This window comes from Euwallacea similis, chromosome 11 (assembly GCF_039881205.1).
Source record: "Euwallacea similis isolate ESF13 chromosome 11, ESF131.1, whole genome shotgun sequence".
Classification (NCBI taxonomy): domain Eukaryota; kingdom Metazoa; phylum Arthropoda; class Insecta; order Coleoptera; family Curculionidae; genus Euwallacea; species Euwallacea similis.
Window position 1 is genome coordinate 1,927,318 of NC_089619.1, and position 24,811 is coordinate 1,952,128.

General features: G+C 34.5%; 2 protein-coding genes across 2 annotated transcripts; one reads left to right on the top strand and one right to left on the bottom strand.

The window, feature by feature from the left end:
* The first annotated feature begins 2,278 nt into the window (after nucleotides 1-2,278).
* On the top strand, nucleotides 2,279-12,636 carry per (period). The gene is made up of 20 exons (XM_066395250.1): nucleotides 2,279-2,447; nucleotides 4,055-4,174; nucleotides 4,233-4,393; nucleotides 4,490-4,697; nucleotides 4,756-4,968; nucleotides 5,025-5,210; nucleotides 5,796-5,959; nucleotides 6,014-6,133; nucleotides 6,183-6,320; nucleotides 6,375-6,601; nucleotides 6,688-6,991; nucleotides 7,043-7,252; nucleotides 7,308-7,476; nucleotides 7,533-7,696; nucleotides 8,127-8,336; nucleotides 10,157-10,291; nucleotides 10,979-11,152; nucleotides 11,668-11,835; nucleotides 11,888-12,043; nucleotides 12,102-12,636. The coding sequence occupies exons 1-20, from the start codon at nucleotides 2,351-2,353 to the stop codon at nucleotides 12,183-12,185; spliced, it is 3,408 nt and encodes a 1,135-aa protein (XP_066251347.1). The 5' UTR covers nucleotides 2,279-2,350; the 3' UTR covers nucleotides 12,186-12,636.
* Nucleotides 12,637-13,312: 676 nt separating this feature from the next.
* nAChRalpha1 (nicotinic acetylcholine receptor alpha1) lies at nucleotides 13,313-24,174 on the bottom strand. The gene is made up of 9 exons (XM_066395252.1): nucleotides 23,864-24,174; nucleotides 20,199-20,398; nucleotides 19,472-19,516; nucleotides 18,350-18,459; nucleotides 17,879-18,059; nucleotides 15,935-16,395; nucleotides 15,688-15,884; nucleotides 14,708-14,961; nucleotides 13,313-14,652 (listed from the first exon to the last, which is right to left on the bottom strand). Exons 2-9 carry the CDS (start codon nucleotides 20,388-20,390, stop codon nucleotides 14,449-14,451), a joined length of 1,644 nt encoding a protein of 547 aa, XP_066251349.1. The 5' UTR covers nucleotides 20,391-20,398; nucleotides 23,864-24,174; the 3' UTR covers nucleotides 13,313-14,448.
* Between the last annotated feature and the right edge of the window lie 637 nt (nucleotides 24,175-24,811).

Consider the following 24,811-nt stretch of genomic DNA (forward strand, 5'->3'; position numbering starts at 1 on the left):
TCCATGATAATACCTACTGATGGAAGCTATTTCCATTGTGCTGTCTTTGGAGGTTGAGAAACACAATTGATTAAATTGTGTTTTTCCTCTACTGCATTTGTCAATATTCCAAAGAAATGCACGGAATTTGCCCATAAACAGAGCCACAAATAGAAACAATGCACATTATCTTGTCTACAATATTTTGATGGAACTAGAGCGGCTGAAGTTGCACAACTTCAGATAATTAAAAATAACCTTCAGGCATCTATCTTATCTAACGAGTAATGCAGTGAACTCCATCACTATTTCATGTAAACATTTAAATTCACTTTATATAACCTGTCTATTATTATAAAGATTATAGTATGCATCCTTTAAGGTCATCAAACCAGAATCGTACAGTCCTTTGTTATAAATATCAAGCAGTTTTGTATTCACTTATAACATTCCCAATGCATGGATTATTTTCGGATTTTTTTTAAGAATATGAATTTTCTTAAAAAGTTTTTGTTCGAAAGGAAATTTTCTGAAACTAATTCATGCACGAGGGGTGTTTGGTAAAAAAATCACTCCTCACCATTACTTTATGAATTTATCAATTTTGACATATTGCGACAAGTTAGATTCCTTTAAAGTACCATTAAAGTGAGCTATAGAGGATGTATGTCAAAGTTAGTATTTGACAGATCCCGAAAGTTTCTACTTATTAATTTAAACCAAACAGAATCCAGTTTGTCATTGGCTGAAAAACGTACAGTGTTGTCGGAATTGGTTTGTTCTAATAGAAAAACCTATTTCCCGATTGGATAGAGTAAAATCAACTTAAATGTCGTGAGTTCTATTTCTGAGAAATGTTTAATGGCAAAAAACGCCTGACGATATTTTCATTGTCAACCGAGATATAGGGCGTTTTTCAATTTTCAATCATTTTAAAAATTACCTATAACTTTTTTATTTCAAAGAACATTTCAATTCGGTAAACACATTCTTAAGGCACTTTTTTAAGTGCAATCCAGTGATTTACTCAGATCTTTTCTACAGTTGTCCATTTTATCAGAAATACATATATTTTTTAAGTGGAAATTATAGTTGGTTATAAATTTTAAAAATTGCCTGTGTTTAGCCCCTTCAAATGATATAAAATTGTGGGTATCTATTTCCGCCATTTTTGGAAAAGGCGGCATAACAGGGGCATTTTTTAAGTTCATAATCATGATTTCCATTAAAAAAATATTTATGTTTCTAATAAAATGGTCAACAATAGAAAAAATCTGAGTAAGCCACTGAACGGCACTTAAAAAAATGCCTTAAGAATGTTTTTACCGAATTGAAATAAAAATTACGGGAAATTTTCAAAATGACCAAAAATTGAAAAATGGTCTATGTCTCGGTTGGTAGTGAAAATATCGTCAGACAGTTTTTGGCATTAAACATTTCTTAGAAATCGAACCCATGACATCTAAGTCGATTTTGCTCTATTTAATTGGGAAATAGGTTTTCTTTATTAAAACAGACCAATTCCGATCACACTGTATATGTGATTCTAATGCAGTTTCTGCATAGCATGACCTTTATGCGCATTTCCATGTTTATTTGAAAAATGATTGTTCAATTTAAGTATAAGACACTTCTAAAAAAAGATAATTAAAAAGTTTTTTATTTGTTTACAAACTCATTGCAAACAATGTGAACCTGTGGCCTTCTGTCATTTATTATTTTCTAGAGACAATCGTATTTTTCTAAATTTATATATAATAATTTTCAATTTTCGAAGGATCGCATTTCGATACTTAATTATCCTTCACGGATATTTTAATTTGAAATTTTAGAAACCCACTACAATAAAGGAACTTTATTCTTTGTTCTGAAGTGAATTTTTGATTAATCCTGTATAAGCACTAAATTTTTTATAACGAAAGATAAAATAAACTCTAAAGAACGTTTCCGTGTGCATTTTGTTTCAGATAATTTACTCTTCTAATTTTTTTGGACTGAAATACCCTACAATGGAGTCCGAATCAGGTACCAACAACACCAAAATCTCCGATTCTGGGTATTCCAATAGTTGCAGCAACACCACTTCGCAGGGCAGGTATTTGTTCTTCCTTGAAAATTAAATTTTAGTGTCGTAATACAGAATGATCTTTCCAGCGCTAGTTCCAAGTCCAGGCTCAGCGGCGGTAGCAATTCCAGCCGAAGCAGTGGATATGAGGGAGCTTCATCAAAACAAAACCAGAGGCACATTAGTTTTCTATTTAATTTATTATTTTTTTAATATGATTTTCAATATAGCGATGAGGGAGGTCACTCGCAAGGGCCAAAACGCAACAAAGACCGAGAGCACAAAAAGAAAAAACAAAAGTCTTCAATGTCTCTAGCAGTTCCAACCCTTGCTACCATTCCTCAAGCTTTTACTCTTCCTTCTGAGGCGTTTAGTGTGACACCTGCAGTTAATGCCACAACTGGTATGTACCTTTTATGTATTAGATTTTGAATATTATGCTGCCTATAGCAAAAGGGGTCGTTATTATATAGAGTATCAATAATTCCGTGTAGAAAAATTCGGGAAGTCATTCTTTGTTTCAAAATAAAAGAAAAAGTTTATTTAAACATAGGTCAGTACCTAAATATTTCATTTATGAGCTGCAGCAGCTCGGGCTGTTGGGCGTCTTATCTAAGCGTAAGGTGAATTTAGAAAATAATTATTACTAACACCTTTTAAATTTTTGAAAATTACTGTAGGTTTCTTCTGGATTTAAGAAAATTTTCAAATCTAAAGAATACTTGTTTTTTAATTTTTGGCGTAATTGTTGATTTTGTTAACTGAGTATCGTAAAATTTTCCATATTTTTCATAGTTTCAAATACAGCTGTCCATAGATTTTATAGACTGGGACCAATCCTCTATGGTACTCTCGCTATAATTTTCTTTACATCTGTAAATGCATCTTCCAGTTTTGCCCAGTTGTGCAGAAACATTCGGAATTTAGTTCGTAAAAGTTCAGCGTTTGTCACCATGAAAATCCTCAAACATCTGGAAACTCTTAATGGAATTAAATGCCGATAATCGTGTTTTTCGGTTCGACTTTCTACCTTTCTCTTATACACATTTTAGTTAAAAGTTGAAACGTGTAATACATTTATATAAAGCTTGGATTTATTTTTGCACGTTTCTGTTGATGCATGTACTGAATTAACTCGTCAAGGTACATAAACACGTGTTTTATCGCCTGTTAGGAACCGTTCGTTTTAATATCATTTCATTGTAGTTGATTGTTTGACGTAGCTACTTCGTGGAACCAAGTTGAAATATTTTGAAATTTTTATATGCAGGATACGGAAAAATATCATTCGGTGCATTTGAGCACATAGAGGAGATCTCACGTTTCAAATTGAAACTCTCAATAGATTTCAAAAAGTCTAAAGGCTACGAGGGAAATACACAAAGATGGCTAAAACTTCAATGTCTCGTATCTCAGAAATCATGTTTCGCGATGCATTTGATCATTATATAAGGACAGATGACGACCAGTAGATTGAGCAACCATTTTATAAATATCGGGGATCTTCGATCCAGGTGCACGTAAATGAGGTACCTGAACCCAATAAAACCTTAGCAACCGATTGTTGCAGTTTTAACTAAGAATGATAGAAGGTGAAATTAGTGGGTACGAGATAGAAAAGGAGTATTGTACTAAAAGGAGACTTAGTTGCTTTGTTTGGTTCTGATCTGGGGTAGTTAGTAGACCTTCTTGATATCTTCATTGGTTCTCAACAAACTGTCTCTGAAGCAACTCGAATGGAATTATCTAGATCAACTATACCAATTTAAAATGAGACTCCAGTTCAAAGTTCGGACCAATAATAGAACGGTTTTTGCCAACTTTGCAGTATTGTTTGCGAACTGTCTTGGGATTTAATCTCAATAGACACTCCTATAAGCTATACCTTTTTTGCTAGCTATTCCTATTCAAAATAATCTAAAAAAAGACAACCTGTATCTAAAATGGCCTTCCTTTATTCTTAATTTTACAATTCAATCCATCCATCTAACGAATATGTTTCTTTAATAGTGGAACCCACTACGTGCTCAATTAATTTGGAAGCAACTGTGACTGAAACTCTAGAAACCTCGCTAATCCACGTGGATACTGCGTTAAGTACCATCATTCCTTTAGTGCCAGACGATGTGGGTGTGTGTTGTCCATCTTCCTACATTTTTCAAGAATATAACGATGTTCCTTTATGCAGGAATTTTGGAAACCAATGTTGCTGTTGTGCCTGAAGATAAAGCAGTGGTTCCATGTGGCGCTGAGAACCAACATCAGTCAGCGGAAAATGTCGATGATTCCAAAGTCGAGGAGGATTTATTACAGTCTGATGTCATGCTATCTAGTCAACCTGAAGTAAATGTAAATAAGATATTCAGAATGTTGTTTTGCACTTTTCTCAACTGCAGTAAAAGAACATTTTTCCTGAACGCTATCTAATGGAATTCCATATCTTAGGATGGATTTTGTTGCGTAATTTCAATGTACGACGGCGTGGTCCTCTACACAACTCCCAGCCTCACCTCAATCCTAGGTTTTCCGGAAGATATGTGGTTGGGACATTCGTTCATAGATTTTGTGCACCCTAAAGACCGTGATACATTTTCCAATCAAATCAGCACAAGTGTTGACTTGCCTTTAGTTGATTCCCAAGGGAAAGTTAAAGGTAAAGAAATTTTGTTACAGAGAATAATTTTTTGCACTCCATTTTTTGTCTTGTTTAGATGTGAGGAATAACCTCTATGTTTGTTTGAGGAGATACGTCAGTAAAACCCCCTCAGGAGTCAGTGTTTTAGAAAAACCAGTTTCATATCAAGCGTTTCACTTGACGATCACTATAAAAAGATTGACGGACTCACCCGAAACTTGTCTCTACGACCACAATAACGGCCTTTTCTTAGTTATTTTAGCAGTGCCAGTTTACAGTGCTTATAAAGGTACTTCATAGAATACATATGATTGTTTTTGTAATTATAGTTTTGTGTGAATTCAGTACCAGGAGAGAGAAAAAAATCGACCAAATTTGGGATGCGTCACACTGCAACGTGCATATTTAGCTACGTTGACCCAGACGTAGTCACCAGTTTTGGCTTCTTGCCTCAGGATATGTTGGGCAAGTCGGTCTTTGACTTTTACCACCCTGAGGACATGCCCTTTTTGAAGGAGGTGTACAAGTCTGGTGAGAATTTATTAAATTAATATAAACAGAAACTGTATTTAATGCTTGGTAAATAGGTGAGTTTGTATAACTTCCGTTTAAAAATAAACGCAAGTTTCTGAGCAATAAGGGAAACTATTTACCAATCACTTATATAAATTAGGTTACATAAGTTTCAGGCTACAATTGCACTTTAAAGCTGTTTTTGCGCTGTTGCTTTCCCCGGGCTATAATAGGACTGTTATATAAAATTCAAGCAATGAGGTCCATGTTGGTTGTTAAATATGGACAGGATGTTTTTTCTGCTCCTGTTGATAAGGGCTAATTTGTAATTGAACTGGAAATCGAAATAATTTTCTGAATAATTCAAAATAGAATTTAATAATTAAATAATATTTATTGCCAACTGACCCCTTATTTTGCAAAATGCAAAATAGTGTCTACATTCAAAAATGAGAAGAATATTTCTTGTAATTATAGATCTCTGGAATAATTAATTACCAAAATAAAGAGTGAAAATTTGAAAACGGGTCTCAGACTTTTCGATTTTTTGTCCTTTTTTTTCTCAAAGAATAATGGATTATTCCTATGATTTGCACATTTCAGTGATGAAAACCTGCCAAAATAATGGCTCAGTATTCCGAAGCAAACCTTACAGATTCTTAGTACAAAACGGTTGTTTTGCCATGATAGAAACCGAATGGTCAAGCGTAGTAAATCCATGGTCTCGTCGTTTAGAATTTGTCATTAGCCTGCATCAAGTTTTACAGGTACACATCTCGCTTTTGCAACTACTTTAAGTTTAATTTCTCATGAATATTCAGGGCCCATTAAATCCAAATGTCTTTGACATGGCGAATAATAAAGAGTTTAAAACCATTCCCGATGAAGTGATTAAACAAGGAAAGCTGTTGCAAGGAGATATTATCCAAATTCTAACTCAGGTATGCTTGAATTATATTGTTGTGTCCGTGTGTAAAGGCTTTTTGCTAGGAGTTGCCTAAACCAGCAGAATCAGGCAAACAGGAAGTTTCTAAACGTTGCAAAGACTTAGCGAATTTCATGGAATCTCTTATGAACACTTCAAAGCTAGAAATTGACGTACCACAGGAGTATAATCCTAGCATTTCGGTAGGAATAACATATCGAAAGGAAAATTCTTAGAGTTACTTATTTATTCAATAGGAACGAGACTCAGTAATGTTGGGCGAAATTTCTCCTCATCACGATTTTTGCGACAGCAAATCGTCCTCAGAGACTCCTCCTAGTTACAACCAGTTGAATTACAATGAGAATTTAAGCAGATTTTTTCAAAGTAACCCTAAGACGACAGGCACTTCCGATGAAAGTAATTCTGCCAGTAATGTGATGGAAACGGATGGGAAAAATAGTCTAGAATGTGCTCCCACTCAGTAAGCTAATAATTATTATTTTGTAGCGTTTACTGAAACCTCTTTAACCATTTTTACAACCTTTTTTCAAACCAATAATTTTGTAGGAAATGCCTTTCTCCACTGCAAAACAGCGGCGCTTCTGGTTGTGGAAGCGCTGGAAATTTAAGTTCCGGGAGTAACCCGAATCTTGAAAGCGGTACCACTAGCGGTACCAACACATCAAATGATGATTACAAACCGCCTCAATTGACTGAATTAGTGTTGGTTAAACACAACGAAGATATGGAGAAAATTATGATACAAAGACATAAGAAGGAAAGATCGCACATTAAAGATCGCGAGGCAAAGAAAAGCCATCAGAAGTTGGAGAAACATACCAACGATATGCTTGGTGATACTTTAAACGAAGTAGTAAAATGTTAAATGATTGCATTCAAATAGTAATTGTTTTCTCTCTAGCATGCACATGGGGTCAAAAGAAGTGGTTCGCATTCATGGAAAGATGATTGCCATAAAGTTTCAAAGCACAATCATCAAAGTACACGAAATGATATTACTGAGGATATTGGTTCTAACAATAAAAACCTCAATGGCACAGAACTTATTGAGAATTCCCTGACAGATACCCATTTGCCTCCCAATGTGAGCAGAACTGAGACTTTTAATTCCGTAAGAGGATCTAATATTTCATTCATAACATATAAAAATGTTCATTTCTCTTTAGAACAACGTATGGACTCCATTATCTGTTCCAATCATCACAAATCCGCAAACGCCTTTAATTACTGCAAACACATCTTGTAATCCAAACATGCTTCCGGTTTATTATGTGCCTGCATTCATTCAACCAAGAGTAGTTGCAAGCAACATGGACCCTCCTCAAAAATACCAATGTGATGGTTTTCTGCAAAATAAGAAAACAAAACGTTATTTAAATTTTTACTTTCAGTTCAATATATGCCAGCTGGACTAGTTTGCAATTACAATCCCATCTTCCTTCCTCATCCTATTTTTTGCTCCACAGTACCCATTGTTTCCTTGCCTCAACCCAACCCTTCATCTTCAGGAACTCCGGAAGGAGCTCAGTTAGCCAGCAACATAAGTTCACCACCTGTAAGTTGTATTTTTATATTAGTTTTTTTGAGTATTCTCGGTTAAAATGTATGATTTTTTAGTTATTATGAGAAAATGCCCAGCAAGTGAAGTCTTAATATGAATTTTGGGATTTTTTCCTCCTTTGGAAATGCTTCAATTTTAAACCATTTGGCTACACATGTTGGCTACAATACCTCTGTTTTTGTTACAATTTTGCCTTGGCTTTTTAATTCTAGTATATCTCGTGAAAACTCATAGCTGTTAAGTTACGATTTCGCCTTTGGTTTTCAACTCGTTGATATGATTCACTTGTGTCCAACGTACCTACCCCTCTTTTGACTCAAATTTGATTTCAAGCAATAAATCTCGATATAGCCAAAATTATTATAAATTTTTAGCCGAACATCTTTTTAAACAAATTAATCCATGGATTTTAAAACAATTCCAGGCGAACCCCAGTTTACCAGGTTTCCCAGACTCGATCCAGCAATCCAACAATAATCTGTTACAATCTGATCAATACCATCAGTGCGACAACACCCTTGGGGGCTCAAATTTAGTGTCTCAGTGCAATAGGCCCTCATCGCAGGCTACATCAGTCAAAGCGGAACCAGGGAGCAGGATTGGTTCCATTGCCTCAGCTAGTGTAGTCAATAAGGTGATGATACATTTTTAAGTACATACTGTCTTTGGGAGACCGTAGTTTTTAGACTTTTTTACAGTGTTCATCTTACAATTTTTTAACTTTTAATTAACTTTTGTTCAGTAATGTGTGGTTGCTAGATCCAGGAAATTTTGATTATTTGAACCAAAGTATTTTACAGTGATAGCTGCAGTAAGGCTCGGGCCGGAATTGGCCAGTGTCGTGGTGGGATTTGTATGTACTTAAGTTCTGCAACGAAACTATGAATATAATTAAAGTGATAATGTTTTTGTCCCAAATTGTTACATCGGGCCATGGGATGACATAAAAAAAGGTTCATGAAGATTTAATGAGTTGGAAAAAAATACGATGAAAATTAAAAATATCAGCAGCCATCTCCGAAATATCGCAGATGGGATTCAGTTTGAAGCATTCGTCAATAAAATGCGAAAATAACAAAGACTATTTTTGCACATGAATATTTCTGACGATTTGAAATTAGTTTTCTTTCCTGTCGAAACCGAGGTTGCTAAAGATTGCTATACAGGGTGGTTCAAAAAGGTTGTACCAAATTTCAGAAGGTTATAAGGGACATTACGGTGAACAATTTTTGCATGCGAACTCCTAATCAAAAATGAGCCGTTTTGGGTTCAGAGTCATTTTTGTTTAAAAACGTAATGTTAGCTCATTGACACCAAACGACTTCGATATTTGATTAATTTTTATATGAGATAACGCAACAAAATACATAAAAAAAGGTTCAAAATGATGACCCCCAACCTGGTCACATAAATTTATTTTTCGAATCATTGAATCGCACACTCGCTGTAAGATGTTCTCTACCATCATTTCTTTCACTCTGAACTTTCTTTTACTTCTTGTCAGTTAGGTACGTCCTGAAATTTTGGGATATGCTGTATATTGTAATAGTTTAAGATTCTGCAAAGGTGTTTGGAACAGGCAGAGAGTTTGCTTACCCGTCTTGAACTTAAACAAAGCATTGTGCATAGGGCCGTGTTTATGTAGGTTGGTACTCCAAGTATTTTTTTGCCGCCCTTTTATACCGTATCTATTTATTCTATATCATTTTATTGTATTATTTGTTTGTTTTTTTTTTAATTTTCTGTGTTTTCTCTTATATATGATAGATGTTATTTTGGTTTAATGTAATATTATTTCAACCATCTTCTGTAAATCTTCTAAGTTTAAGTTTCAATAGGTATTTCATGAAATATCAACCAATCCCCTTCTTCACTGCTTTCTTTTACCTGCTATATTCTTTATTTTTTATTTTTTATCTTTAATTTTGTAGATTTATTTAACTATGCTTAGTTCTTCCTCAATGTCTTTTATTTCTGAGTATTTTGTTTCGTATTGACTTAAGAATTCTGTTGTCTATTTGTTATCAGTTTCCTTCACTATGACGACTTTTTCCGCTCTAGGTTTAGATTCTATTGTGTTTCCAGCTTTAAATACCATTTTTTTATACACATGTGTGTAAAAAATAGTTGGAACGTCCCCAATACAGATCAGGTGCTTAATAGCGTAACTAGAATAGTACCTATGCCAGGAGCTTTAGAGAAACTTGTTCTAGACATGAAATGAGTGATAGAATAAATGACCTATATCCGGAAAATCACGTCAAGGGCTATTGCTATTAGAAACATCAATTATTGTTTAAATGCATAGAGACTCAAAACACAAAGAATATATTGTTGAAACAGCATTTTTCATTTGCATTTTGCACTTGTTTTAAACTCGAAACATCTATTTTTTACTTTTATAACTACCTAATGTTCAATCGTACAAATATAGCGGTGCTTGTACATTTCTAGGCTCTCTCAGAATGTTCCCGAAAGGACTTGGGTTTGCAATCGGTCTGTTCGCCTGATACACCGTTGGTCAGCCCTCCGGACGGTGAAACGCAAGCAGAACAATTTAGTACAAATGCCAAGGTCACTTCTCATTGTGTAATATAAATATTTGTACACCCGGGCGTTAGGGCACTTTCCTTTCAGTCACTTTGTGTTTATACATGTGCTTTGTACTTTTCGTTGCACTTAAGCCAAATTTTATCATATACTAATATGCTTAAGTAAAATTAGGGGTTTTTGCACCAATGATACCTGGCGTGTATTTACTTCCAATTTCAATTTATTGTCTTGTTTTGAAAAGAAACATTTTCCAAGTTTATTGATGCAAGTGCCTATGAACCATTGGCTATATTCAGTGGAGGTAACAGTTATGCGACAATTGAACGATAATTTTGAAATTATCATCAAAAAAAGAAATTAGTTCTCGCTAAAGTATAATTGGCAAGGAACGGAGTTCCATCAGGTGCACAACTGTTGAGTCTGTTGAATACGGCCATTCAGCCTTAAAACCAGGCTTTAAGTGGACAATTTCACGATTTATTTGCCCTGTTTCTTGTGTTGGTTCGCAATCATCCATCATGCGTCCAAGTGTCTCTATACGGAATTGCTGCAGTTCACACCTACAAGGGCCACTTTTTCAATATATTGTTGCGTTATTAATGAAGCAATAGGGTGATAAAAGTGGCCCTTAAGTTACATAATAATCTTATGCTGAGAAGCAATTCCCTCCACCTTGCATGCCACGGGTTTTTAGTCACTAAATTATAAAGAATATTATTGCAGAATATGGAACCCATAAGCCGGCCTCGGCAACCTGAGAATAACCGCAGAATCAATAGAATGGACGAAGAAAGCAGTTGCTATTCTTCCTCCTACTCTTCTCTTCTTAAAACCGATACAGGGTCCGGGTCTAATGATGACTCGACTTCCAATAACAATTCCAACAGGACCGATGATGTGAGTATCTTAATTACCTTCAACATATACACTACTAATTTCTCAAGAGCCTGTAGGAGATGCTAAAATATTACTATTTATATACAGTGTCTTTTTTAATTTACTAATTTAAAATTATATTTTTAGAGACAGCAATTTTTAGAAATAATTTCATCTATGAATCCTTTTTTACCTTGTGCTCAATTCAAGAATTTGACGCACTGTTATTCGGTTAAAAAATTTTAGTAAAAAATCCAATTTTTATTCATGGACTGTACAATGCGCAACTTTTTTCGTTTAACTAATCAAGACGATGCTGTTCAATTTTATATGGGACGCCCTGTATATTCAAAGAAGTATTTACTAAATGTCATAATATTATACCAAAAACTAAAGGAGCTATCGGATACAACTTTTAAAAGTTTGTGATTCGCAACTCCTTTAAAACAATATTATGTTTCCTTTAGAAGTCTGCCTATGTTAATGAATTAACTAAATTTTCGGGACACCCAATACAAAGTACTTTATCGTTAAAGGAAATGCTGAAGCAACGTCAAAAGGTTCATCCAATGCGGAAAAAGGATCCCCCGTGGGTGGAATCCGTGACTGTATCCTCAGATTTGATATTCAAATACCAAATGGCAGTCAAAGACCTGGATGACATCCTAAAATTAGATTTGAACACTTTGAAGAGAACGGAACAGGTATATTTAATTGAAAACCTTGAATTAGTTTGTTGATTGTGACTCTAACTAGCCTATGATGGTGAATGATCAACTACATCAGTTGTACATAGAAATGGAACTAGAAGGATTGTCAAAAGCTCTGACTCTTGAAGAGGGGTTTTCATCTAGTAGTAACAGCAGTGATGAAACTCCTTCAAACAGCTCCAACTCTAACGTACAAACTAGAGTAAGATTGATTTTTGAGACCTTAAAAAAACCATTTCTTACAGATAAATTTTTTGTAGTCGAAAAAACGCAGGTCTTACAGCTCCTTGATGATGATTTATGAGGAAAACGCACCATTACCTCCTCCCGAAGCAAATTCATAACCTTGTTATATTTGTTGTTGAATTGTTTTATTATTAACACTAATGGTTGTCTCACAGAGTAAGGAAATATTAGAATTATTTTTGTAATATTTTAGTGATAAGTGTAGATATTTTTCAATGTTTAGCTACTTGTTGTTACGTGTATATCGCCTATTCTGCAAGACTTGACGAAACTGAGTTTAAGATCACTGATTGAAGAGCAAAGAAGCTTTTGTGAAAATTTGAGGACTTTTTGATCTCATAGTTAAGTACTCAAATATTTGAGATGACGGTACGTATTAAATATCTGTAATATTAGTGCAGTAGACTTTACACTGGTGAATTTTCTAAAAATTGAAACAATAGATGTAAGGTTGTTTTTGTTATGAACTTATAGCTAATTCGTATCTTTCGAATATTGGAAGTTTTGATATACATTATGTTTTAAATCCAAAACAAGTTTACCAGTAAAGACCATCATATTTCTCATTTGTGTCTTTTATTTTAGGTTGAGCGTAGCTTATAAAAAATCAAAAAAATCAATGAAGTTTTAAAGTTAAATGTTACCTTTGTTTAACCAGAAGAATCATTGAAGATTTAGATACTGTTCCAGTTCATTATTATTTAAATGTAACTAAACAAATAACAAATATATAGGTGTATAAAGCAGTCTATTGAAAAACTGAGGATGGATTATCCATGCAATAAAGTGGAACATTGCAAATAGCAGATAATTGAAGAAACTCAACAAAGAATAAGATTTACTTTTAAAATGTGTGTCAAAGTCACGGCTGCTTTGAGTGCTCTTCTCCTAATTAATTTCAATTCAATTGTATAAACAGAAATATCATTGTTTGGTGCATAAATTATGATACAGTTCATCGTAAAATAGACCCCTTTCGCAGCCCTCTTTTAAATGAGTTAAATTACTAAGAAAACTGTCTTCGTTTATCTGCGCTCGCTGTAACAATAAACAAGTTGTTCTATTAAGAAAAGAGTGGAAGCTGGAGCAATTTACTGGACGGTTAAATATACACGTATTTAAATACACAGGATGTCTTAAAAACCTGATTATCAATGTCTTTAAGTCCTTCTTACTCCAAGACTCACTGATTTCTAAACACATATGTATAAATAATAAGAAACAATAATTTCTTACAAAATGGTTTATTATGTATTGCGGATAATCGGCTTATTAATTAGTTTTGAACTAGAATAATATCAATAATCAGAAAACAATGATTTATACATGCTCATATGAACTACCGTGGCTGGACTTACAGAAATTTCCACCCCATAGGTAGGAAAGTCAGACTTTATTAAATTATTCATAATTATAGATACAATAATTCAAATAAATATCACATGCAAAGTAACAAAATGAAGATCCACTAAAATATAAGGCGATGTAGGACAGGAGTTTTCAAATTTTAATTTTGTAGGATACGAAAAATCAGTTAATTTCAGATCTAACAGTTGCATTTCTATTTTTCCAACCACAAAGGCTTTTTATAATAATAAAAATTACACATTATTTTTACAATTAGTAATTAATATAATTTACATAACATTTGCCTTCTAATTTCTTTGCCTATTGTAGTGATTATCATCGTTTATTTTAGTTAGTCTTTGATTTGTTCCTAAACAAAACCGAACCGAAATGATAATTTTATTTCATGCTCAATTAGCGATTAAACTTCACCTATTGAACGAATTGTAGGTTTCCAATTGATCATTAAATTAATCTACTGCGGTATTTGAATGTGATCTATTAAATTAAATATCGGGAACGAGTAATAATTATCGTGTCGTTGTAATCAATAATTACCATAAATATTATATTAGAATTAATTTTGCTACTACGCTAGCAAATCGGAAGATCGATGAATATAAACAAGAAGATTCAATGCAGATGTTGATATTGTATAATCAGTAACAACTCGTGATGCAAGCAAAGGTGGTGTTATTGGGATATAGGGTAAGAATATTCTATACCACTATCAATATCTGCTTGAATTCATCTTTTTAACCTAACTAGCAGTAAATTTAATCCAGAACGTACTGGATTAGATTCACCGAAACGAATATATGAGCCTTAACACCTAACAATATTTTATTTATTTAGTACCATACAAAAATCAACGTTTCAGTTTTATTGTTCAACTTCTAGACCAATTTTTTTATCAATCAAATCGTGATATGAACGATCGGGTTATCAGACTTCGAGCTGACTTAACCCGAAGATTCAAAAAACTACTAGAATTACAATATTGTCTTCGCTTCTTCACAGTTCTTCCGGCACCATTTGCAGCAAGGCTATTCTTCTTTTGGATACTTTCGATATTTCGATATCGATTGGTGTTGTTGTATCGTACAGTGAAGGGGCGTTTAGAATGATTACTCCTGTGCCTACTACGCAAGCCAGGGTGAAGATCCAAAGGAAGAGGCGGTCTAGTACCATTGCGACGTACTTCCAATCATCCGCCACCTAAATCATTCACTTACAGGACTTATTGAATTATTATATAAAAAACATAAAATACATTTTCAAAACTATCCTTATTTTTCATATGCTGAGCAATAAATTTGGAATCTGCGACAGTCTTCTCCATGTCGTGACCATCGATCTTATCGAAGGCTGGGCTGATATCACTAGGAGGATCGAAAGCTCCAGTTCTACAACTGGCTGGACTATACAGCTCTTCGTCTCCTCCTGTTAGAGGGAGAGGGAATGGAGGTTCACCGAAACAGGATCCGAAACCGGGCGGGGGAATGTCGAATCGTTTTGATGCTAGACCTGCAAACATACTCCAAGATGAAGAATTATGTTAATTTGGAACGACTGAGGATAATTGGAGTTAATAAAGGAGTCGAGGGTGAAGACCCGGAAATACCAAGAAAATTTCAAGTTTTAGAGAAATCTGAATTTTCTTGATGTGCTAATAAAGATAATAACTGTGCCTTGTCGGAAGTGAGTGGTCAGTCTAAACATATGGGAAAATCAGTCTGACTTGTTAATCAAATGTAGTTTAGCTTTAAATAGAGGTTTTCAATAGAATAACCAAAAATCAAGCTTTTTTAAATTAAATAATCGGGATAAAGCTTTAATTGAATTTATCTACCCTCTCTTAGAGTCGCCCCAGGCTATTAATTTCTAAATTTGATTGAGTGCCTCGAATTTGTAAGATATGAAGATTAATTTTCAGCTTAAAATTCAGGCCTTGCAGAGATATCCTGGTAACTAAGGTTTCAGCTAGCAATCTAGATCTTCAGTGCATGTCACAACGAGACGGAGGAAATTTGTTTTCCCTCTGCATCAAAGATTTCAGAATTCTATTTTTACAGAAATGCAGAGACGCCGATGCGATGGCTATTCACTGATGCCACATCTATATGGAGAAACGATAATGAAAACATCAAACAAGCTTCCATGGAAACTCAGAACCTGACCACCATCTAGAGTCTATTACAGTGTTTTATTCTAAAACCTGAAAATATTATTGAATTGTCGCACAAAACTTACTTAAATCAAAGCTCTCAAAGGTCGTCTTATCGTACATCTTAAACTGATCGGACATGGGAATGTGTATAACATCAGTCAACATAGAATCAAGCTTATCATCATCATCCTTCTTCGGTCTCTTGATGAACAAAAATGGTGGCAGTGTCTCTATGAACACAGTTCTTACCCATGGTGCCAGTTTATGGGTCACTGGTGACCTGTTAACAAACTGTATTAGCTTCGAAAGTCAAATTTTCCTGAATTTTACCTGAAATTAACATTAAGCACTGCAATGGTGACCACCACAGAAAGGGTGCAGAGCAGCATGGTGAAGAGGAGGTACTTGCCCAGTAGGGGTACTGTGATTGATGTGGGGGGGATAATTTCAACCAGGAGTAGGAAGAATACAGTAAGAGAAAGGAGAATGGAGATACTTAGAGACACTTTTTCGCCACTGTCGCTGGGCAAGTAAAACACAAGAATGCTGAGGAAGGATATTCCTACACAAGGAATAATAAGGTTCACTGTGTAAAACAATGTCTTTCTCCTCAGAGTGATATTAAAAATTATATCTGGATAAGGCTCCTCGCAGCATGAGTAATACTTCTCGTTTCTAACTGCTGGTACCTTCATGATGTCCCACTCTACCGATATGTAGTAATCTTGGAGATCGATGCCTATTTCTATGTTATTACTGTTCTCCGTTTGATTCAAATGGCGTAGATCAATCTGAAAGGAAATTCACTCATTAAATGTGATTAAGAGGAAAAGTTCTCTGCGCCAGGCATTTTATTTTTGTTTGGCATTCCCAAATTTATCGCTCATTCGTTCTTTTATGACCTTATCTGAAACTCTGAACCAACTCACTCCGTTTTAGTTTTCTTGCGCTTGTTAAAATGTTTTATAGGTTTGTTTTGCCCGAATAAATGTAGTTTTTCCGCTTTTATCGAAATGAGTTGGGTGAAACAGCACGAGCATCAACAAAGTGAAAGAAGTCTCATGGAAAGGGCATTGAAATGATTTTGAGATGATCGCAATTAGGAAATCTGTACTGATCACATCATAGAACTGCTGAAGACTTTATTGATCTGAGCCTCGCTGATTAAAGAGGTGTGATGGAGATAAATACAGGGGACAATTTTTTCTTTGGGAATATGCAAATTTAAAATATAGCGATTTTCAAGATTCTCGAAGCGGTCACGTATTTCAGGAAAGACGTCAGTAAAAGTTCTAAATTTATTTTTCGATCTTGACCGAATTGATATTCACCTTATTTTCTAATGATCTACCAAAATTCTAAATTATCTTAATGTGCACTGAAAAAAATGCCTTCGCTATTTCGTGAAAGCTTTCACTGAATCTCTGTGGTATTGGAGCTTCCTGAGTTTTTACGAAAATTCATTTCATATACGTGAACAGCTGAATATAATCCCTCCAGATATATAGCAAAGAGAGACTAAACCAGTGCCAAACCAAACCAAATCTGGGACGAAAACTAAAACCGCCGTCTTCCTTTTTTTTAGTAATTACTCTGAATTTTTTCGTCTTTTTCAGCAAAGCGACGCAACCGACTCAATTCATTGTCATATGAAATTAAAGTTGATGGAAACTGGACTAAACCAAGACCAAATCAAACCAACTCTGGAACTCAGAGTTGAAATGCCCGAGGTAGCTCTCCTTTTTTACTAATTCGTTTTAAAACTCATTTTTTCCAACTCGTCAAAGTTACCCAAACAACCTAATTTATACGTCTCGAAATGAGGCACATTCAACACATTTTAAGATGATGGAAACGTATCAAATCAAAAGCTAAACCAAGCCGTGCCCGGGACTGGCATTTAACAAAGTTTGCACGGATGGTTTATCGGCGCCAGTGCCAAAGTAACAGGAATTTTTTACATTTATTGGCATATTCAAAATGTACGTGTCTACACACACAAATTTAGCAAAACGCTGAAACTATGGTAATCCCAGATGGTCTGGTTGATCGAAAACCTCCATTAAATCCTTTATTAAAAAAATTAATCAAGAGAGTCACATCTTGACCTAGATAAGCCCCATCTATCCCTGATGCTCTTGCAAGAGGAATCTGCTGAATCACAAATGCATTCGCTACCCCCTTAACCTCACCTTAACCTCATTTATCATCCTCTGAAACCCTTTAGATGTAGTAAAAGGTAAAGGACAGGTATAGGAATAATAAATAACTCACCAAATATCCGTCGTACGTCCAACTTCCGAATTTCATGAAGCAAGTTTGTTCGTCGAAGGGGAAATATTCGACGTCGATTTCGCAAAAGGATTTATAGATAGCCGGAGGTTTCCAGACCACTTTGCCCGTGTGATGGAGGATCGCTTTGGTCATGATTGTTACCTCGTAGTTTCCGTCCGCGCTGAAAAGAACAAGTTATAGTTAAGGAAACTTGGCAAAGCATTTGTCCCTATATAAGTTTGAAACTGCCTTTTACTCCCCTATATGTTTTCGATTCAATAAATTGCTGCCAATCAATTTGTGGGGGTAAGTGTGGCAATAAATTTATTAAACTTTTGATTGGTCATATTTGCTCATAGAACCCCACAAATAACCCCGAAGTTTGCGTACTAACATTGAGTTGAATATTAATAGCGACGAAGTAAATTGGGAGCTAATATGGGATCCTCAAAGCCTTGAAAAGCAACTCACTTGTTGTATAATACAATATCAGGTAACCATATGTGTTCTGAGGGTACATGTAATGTCTCCACGCCCCCGTAATCGTCTGGATTCCATTTTAATTTGTAGTCGTTCCATTCCTGAAATAGATTTTCAATTATTTCTTGAGAGGTGAAGGCCGCATTAGGGATTAATTAAAGATAGATTAGATAAGGAATATTGCAATTAAATGTTTGTCCTATTTAACCCCTCCAAACCTGATATTAATTTAAACTTTTCTCTATTTTTAGTGCTTAAAACCATCTGGATGCCTGTTTCCTTGGTAAATTGATGAATCTCCAATAGCAATGAGAATGACGTAGTAGAATCTTCAATATTCGGTAAGTCGTTAAAAATTAAGGCAAAGAAAACGATTCCAACATTTCCGATCAATTCCCTTAAATTCCCAAAAGTATTCTGAAGATTTCTCCTTAAATAAAGTTTCATCACAACGCAAATCATAAGAAGTTACTGATAATCCTGCCTAAATCGAAAGAAATCAGTGAAAACCTGGAACAAACTAAAAACCCTTTAAAAGTTCGTTGTGAGTTTTGCTAATCTCCAAAAAACTTTTCCGACAATTTTATTGTAAACTTTAGCAAATCAAAATAATTAAAAATCTCTTAGAAATTCTATAATCTTAATATGAAATTCAATTATTGGAATTCTGAAAGCTTATCGATTAAGCCTCATAAAATCTCTGAAAGGAAGTCTTTGGATTCCAAAGATTTGCTGAAAATTTAAATCTCTTAGAGTATCTTAGAAATTCCATCTTTATATATTGTTTATATAATGTTTATATAATGTTATTAAAATCGGATGACAAACAGAAAAACACTAAAGTAGGTACCTATTTTATTTTATTTTTTGTAAAATTGTCTCTCTTTTTTGTCAACTATTACATTCTAATTTTTTTTAAATATACATACCGTTTTTAGTTTAATTTTTCATAATGTTTTTCATTTTAAGTAGCCTTTTAATTTTAAAAAAATATTAAAACTTTAATTCATACAAATTCAGGTTTGAAGAGGATATTGTTGCGAAATTTTAAGTTTTTGATATGATAATTGAACGCTTAATTCAGGTAAGATAATAATATCGGAAGCAACATACCTGTTCCACCCAAACGTTCGTTGTCATGATTTGACTTTTCAAATTCTGAAACATTAAAACTTTTTAATATAATGTATTTTTACAGTAATAGTCACATAATAAATTAACTTTAATATATTATATAATTGATGTAATAATGTATGATATAATTCAAAATTAAAAAAAACGAAAAGGTACTAACTAAAACACCTGTTATTCAATAAATTTCTTTGAGCAGCAAAAGCATTAGATTAATGGAATTTCTCCAATTACACAATGGTTTCATTCTGGATACGTAACATTTGCTGCTTAATGAGGCACTCCAAGGGGCATGCTGTGCCAGTCATTCATTCCCTGTGGGATGAAACAATGCACGTCTTATTCCCTTGGACTAAATGCTGGTTCTATCATTTTAATAGAACTTTCAAGTATTTCCATGGTGATACGTGCAAGCATTTATGTAAACTTTCTGTACAATTTCAAGAAATTTTTGGTTGGATTTAGCGTTTATCCCTACCAAACCGGGTGTTTCCATGTTTTACTGGTATCAAAATGGAGAAAAATGCAGTAATTGTAAATCAACGTCAATAAACTGATTTGAATGTCACCAATCATGGAAAATTTCCATTTCAGACATTTTTAATAGTTAACGATATTATTTTATTCTTTAAGCACAAATTATGTTTAATATTTCCAAATTTTAAGAACCTTTTCGTGTTAACGTCACTATACATGGGAGTGTGCTTACCACATCGATTAACTGGGATAGCTTCAAACCCATCTTTACAGTAAGTCGATCAGAATTGTTCCCAACAGGTCTAATGAGTCTGTTGTAGTTGCTCAGAAGATCGTCGTAGAGTCTTTTTGCATCTGGGTTAGCGTTTAGAAGACATACTGGCCATGTCGTGAGTACGACTAGGATAGCTAGCAGGCACTCCATTTACCAACCTGAGAAAAAAAAAGAGAAAGGGAGAGAAACGTAATGGGTTTGTTCAAAAAAAAATTCTATTGCAAGTAATGTATGTGCACCCTCAATTGCTTTCTAAAAAAGTCGTTGAATGACTGAAATTATAGAAAAAATTCATTTGAGAAGGACAAAACCGTTAAAATGCTTTCAAGCTTTGAACCAAAAGTCCGTAAAATGCGCATGTAAGTATCGAGAGTGAGACACAAATATCGGTCAAATAAATGCTTAAATGCTCAATGGTCAAATGCTTTAAATTTAAAAAAATAGGTTATTGTTGGATTTAAACTAGAAATAGATAAAATAGAAGAGAGATAGAGAAAGATAGAGATATAGAGAGAGATAGAGAAAGATAGAGATATAGAGAGAGATAGAGAAAGAAAGTGTATATGTGCATGGACACGTTAGGAAAGTTGTTGACGGCATTTTCGCACAATTTCAAAAGCAATCAAATGGAAAGGAAAGAAACTAGAGATAAAGAAAAGGGAAGAATGGAAATAGCAAGATTGCGAATAAACAACAAATTTTGATAACAGTTATTTATGTAATAAGTATGTAATATATGGTTTTATGAGTGGAAAGACTTTATGACCGAACGAGTTTTCGAGCGAATCTATTATTGGAGAAGTTGAACAAAGCCTCATTACGTATGCGGCCTAACAACGTTTAATAATTTAACTTTTGGGTTTAAATTAAAATACTTCCAAAATACCAAATCACCAGTTAAAAATAAATCCACATGGTTTCCCCAGGAAACACATGTCATCTGCTTTATAAATCTGCTAAATCTGCTACTAAAATATAACTTTATTATGCTATGACTATAATGAATCGGTTTATGGTCGTGACACGGCATCATAGAAATCCCTTTTATAATCAAATCTGAAAAAACCATTTTATTTTAACCTAACTGGGTTTTACACGTTTCCTCGCTTCCGTGAAAATTTAAAATTATTAGCAATAAAAATTCACAAGTTTAACACTGTGCAATATATTCTGAGCTTAACCAAATCTAAAAGAGACCTTTTATTTTAGGTATCACACGACTTACTCATGTAAGCGGTTTTTTAAAATGTTGCACAATATGCACCTTTTTACGTTGCGTTACGTCAGCTTGACATAATGTTACGTTAACTTTACGCTACGTTACGTAAATCTATAAATCTTGAATCTCCTGAAATGTTGCCGAATTTTGACACGGACGTATTATTTAATGACATATTTTACGTGTTTCATATTTTTCCTACGGACTATAGTATTTCCCAGTAAACAGTTACTGATCTTCTAAACCATTTCTGCCCTTCTTTTTGTCCCCTTTGTCTCGAAATTTAATAGGGTACTTAAAGTCATCACAGCGTCAATGCATAGCGACTTTTTTCTCTTTCATCTTATCAGATTTATTTCAGGTCGTAGATTATGGACCAATCGATTGAAACAAGAGCAAATGAAGTGGTGTTTGTAACTTAAGTGTTCGGTTGCTCTTTTAGCTTTTATCGTTAGGGGCGCTTTTAAGAATTGATATTTTTTCAAAAGGGGAAGATAACTGATTAGCCTGCATGTCATAGAAAGGCAAATATGTTTATGGAAATTTCAATTTACATTTTCATGCAATGGATCCAAGGTAATGATGGCTAGCATAGAGACGGGGGGTTTGTTAGGGTAGGAGAAAGTTGCTCAACTTGTATTATAAGATAAGAAAATGGTGCTGCGGATTCTCTTTCTCAGAGATATCCTGACAGAAATATTTAAATTTTCGTGTTTTTCCTAAATAATTCAAACACTACTCATAACAGAAAGATCTACATGAATACGCTTTTTTATAAGAAATCGAAAATTGTTGTGAGAAGGAGAAGATTAAGCAGAATTCTTTTCTTCTATTTTCATCATTTATACCGTCGGTGTGTTCAAAGTATTAAGTCGGGCCTTACTGCTGAATTGACAAGGGGTGCTGACCTAAATTACAACTATGTTCAGTTTTAAACTGCTCCTTTTTAAAGACCCATGAATATCTTGAACCTAATCTGGTGAAAGACATCTCTTAAAATAATTGAATACCTGGAACTGTTAATGAATAGTTTAAAAGGTACGTTCCCTTCATAGACTTGCAAATAGGACAAGAAGATTCACTCTGTTTCCACTCTGAAAGCTCATAGATTTTCCTATAAAATCAGTAAATTTTGAAAGGATTAGAAAGAAGATAAAATATCGCATAAAGTTTTGACTATTTATTTCTCAGCGCCACCAAAAGAAAATATGTATAATCTTTCATAACCACCCTGGAGAAAATATCACGGGATAGAGGTGCAAATGCCTTATCCTATTATGGCCACAGAATTTGGATGTAATCAATCAATTGAGAAACACATACATCATGTGTTCAGAGCTATAGCAATTTAAAGATTAAAAGCGTTTGCCTTACAAAATTATGATTTTGTTAAAGAACAGCCTTTGTAATTAAGGGTCCATGTCACTATGTCGTGATATTTAGGGTAGTTATAGTCACCAGAGAAGGGCAAATTTACCTGCAAAGAAAGAATTGGTTAGAGGGAAAGTATTTGATTTAGTTAAGCTCGAAAATGGCGAACATGGCACTAGCGCCTGGGGTCAATTTTATTATAATTGTCACTAGGGACAGCAATCTGCATTGCTATTTTAAAGATTTTTTTAAATATCCAGGATCTTAAAATCACGGAAGTCGTTAGGCAATTACTCATTTTGAAATCCGGTGTCAACTATAAAAACCGAGACACTCCACTGTCTTTTATGTACTAAACCTTCATAGAGTTTTATGTGCAATCTATCAATTTTAACCGGTACCAGGATGGTTTGCAGAAAGACTGAAAAATCTGGAAAGGCGTTCTTGGCCGTCTTGGATGATCAATCTTATTTCCATGGCGGCTACTTCCTTATATCATCTTCTCAATTAGACAAAGAGAACAATTATATTCACTGAGAAGAAGTTTTCTGTAATAACTGAAGCGGTAAATATCAAAAGGGCATAAGCCCAAAACTAAAAGTTTTTGAAGCATTAATAGCTGAACAAACCTTTTGTATATGTAAAGATTTGCATCCATAAGAAAGTTTGCGGATTTATCCAGCCCTATTTTGGGGATTTTGGGTATTTGGGTATTGCGCTTTTTCAGCGAATTGACTGATTTGTGAGAAATCCCCGAATGACCTGAATTTTTTAATTCTGAAGCTGCCATAGTTCGACATCAAAATTGTGTGCTTTTGCCACCGTGAAAGATGTCTGCTCTTAAGCATGATATTTTTCTAATGTACTTTCTTAAAATATGAAATTCTTTATTTTTCTCCCGCAACAAACCGAGTGGAAAATAAGTTTCGATCTACGTTTAGTCCTATCATTCGCGCTTGAATTGAACCAACTCTAGGAAAACACTTTTAAGTTTACCCCTAGTGTCCTTGATTTATATTGAATTAATACTCACCTAGTATATCCTACACAATGCACTTGTTCCAGAGTTCCTCCACATCACACCCACCCAAATCTTTAGCCAAGATGTCATTCAGCTTTTTCTTAACTTTCACACAAAACATAATTAAGCCACTTCCGCCCAATTTCACCCCCTTCGAATTTGTAAAATCCCTATTCCGCAACCACCATATTTCCTGGGTTTACTATGTAATCCAGGAAAGGTCCCGCATTATTTTACATTCATTCGGACGTAAGATATTGTGAAAATTGTCGCGGAAAGCGCACCCCGATTTTCATCTTATTTAAGGGAACAACCCTAAGTTACTAACCATTGGCATTGCAGCATCCCTACAGGATCACGTTTGGGGTTGGTCCCGAAACCGGCCGAAAGCAGGCGAAGTTCGGCGATTCGGTTTGTTTTAGTCGATATTTTGGATTTTTTAAGGATATGTTGAGCTTAATAGTTTAACATATTTCTTGGGAGATTTAGGGCGGAAGAAATCTTCGGATATTTCCATCCCTATACTGTGGAGGGATTTCTCACGGGCAGTGGACTTTAGAAGAACTTCGTCGCTGGGAATCTAACGAATTATATTAAATATATTATCTAGGGGTTCTGGGCAAACGTTTCGTGTGCTTTGGCCTCGAATATCTAGCAGTATTCCTTCGCTAACTTATTAAATTCCGGGGGTGTAAAGCCCAATGCTTAATCTTATAATTTCCCGATATCGGCCAAGCTACGCTAACCAAATTACCGTCCAGGAAACGAACGTTGATTTCGAATTTATTTTTCTTCTCTTTGCTTAGGTATCCCGTTCTCAGATTTACACTCCTCTGATACAGCGATTACATTATAAATTCTATTTGAGAAGAGAAGGCACTGGTCTGCGGTTTATACCTATTTTATAACCGGTTTTTCTTGCTTTAGTAACCATAAAGTATTTTCTTTTTAAGGGTTTCC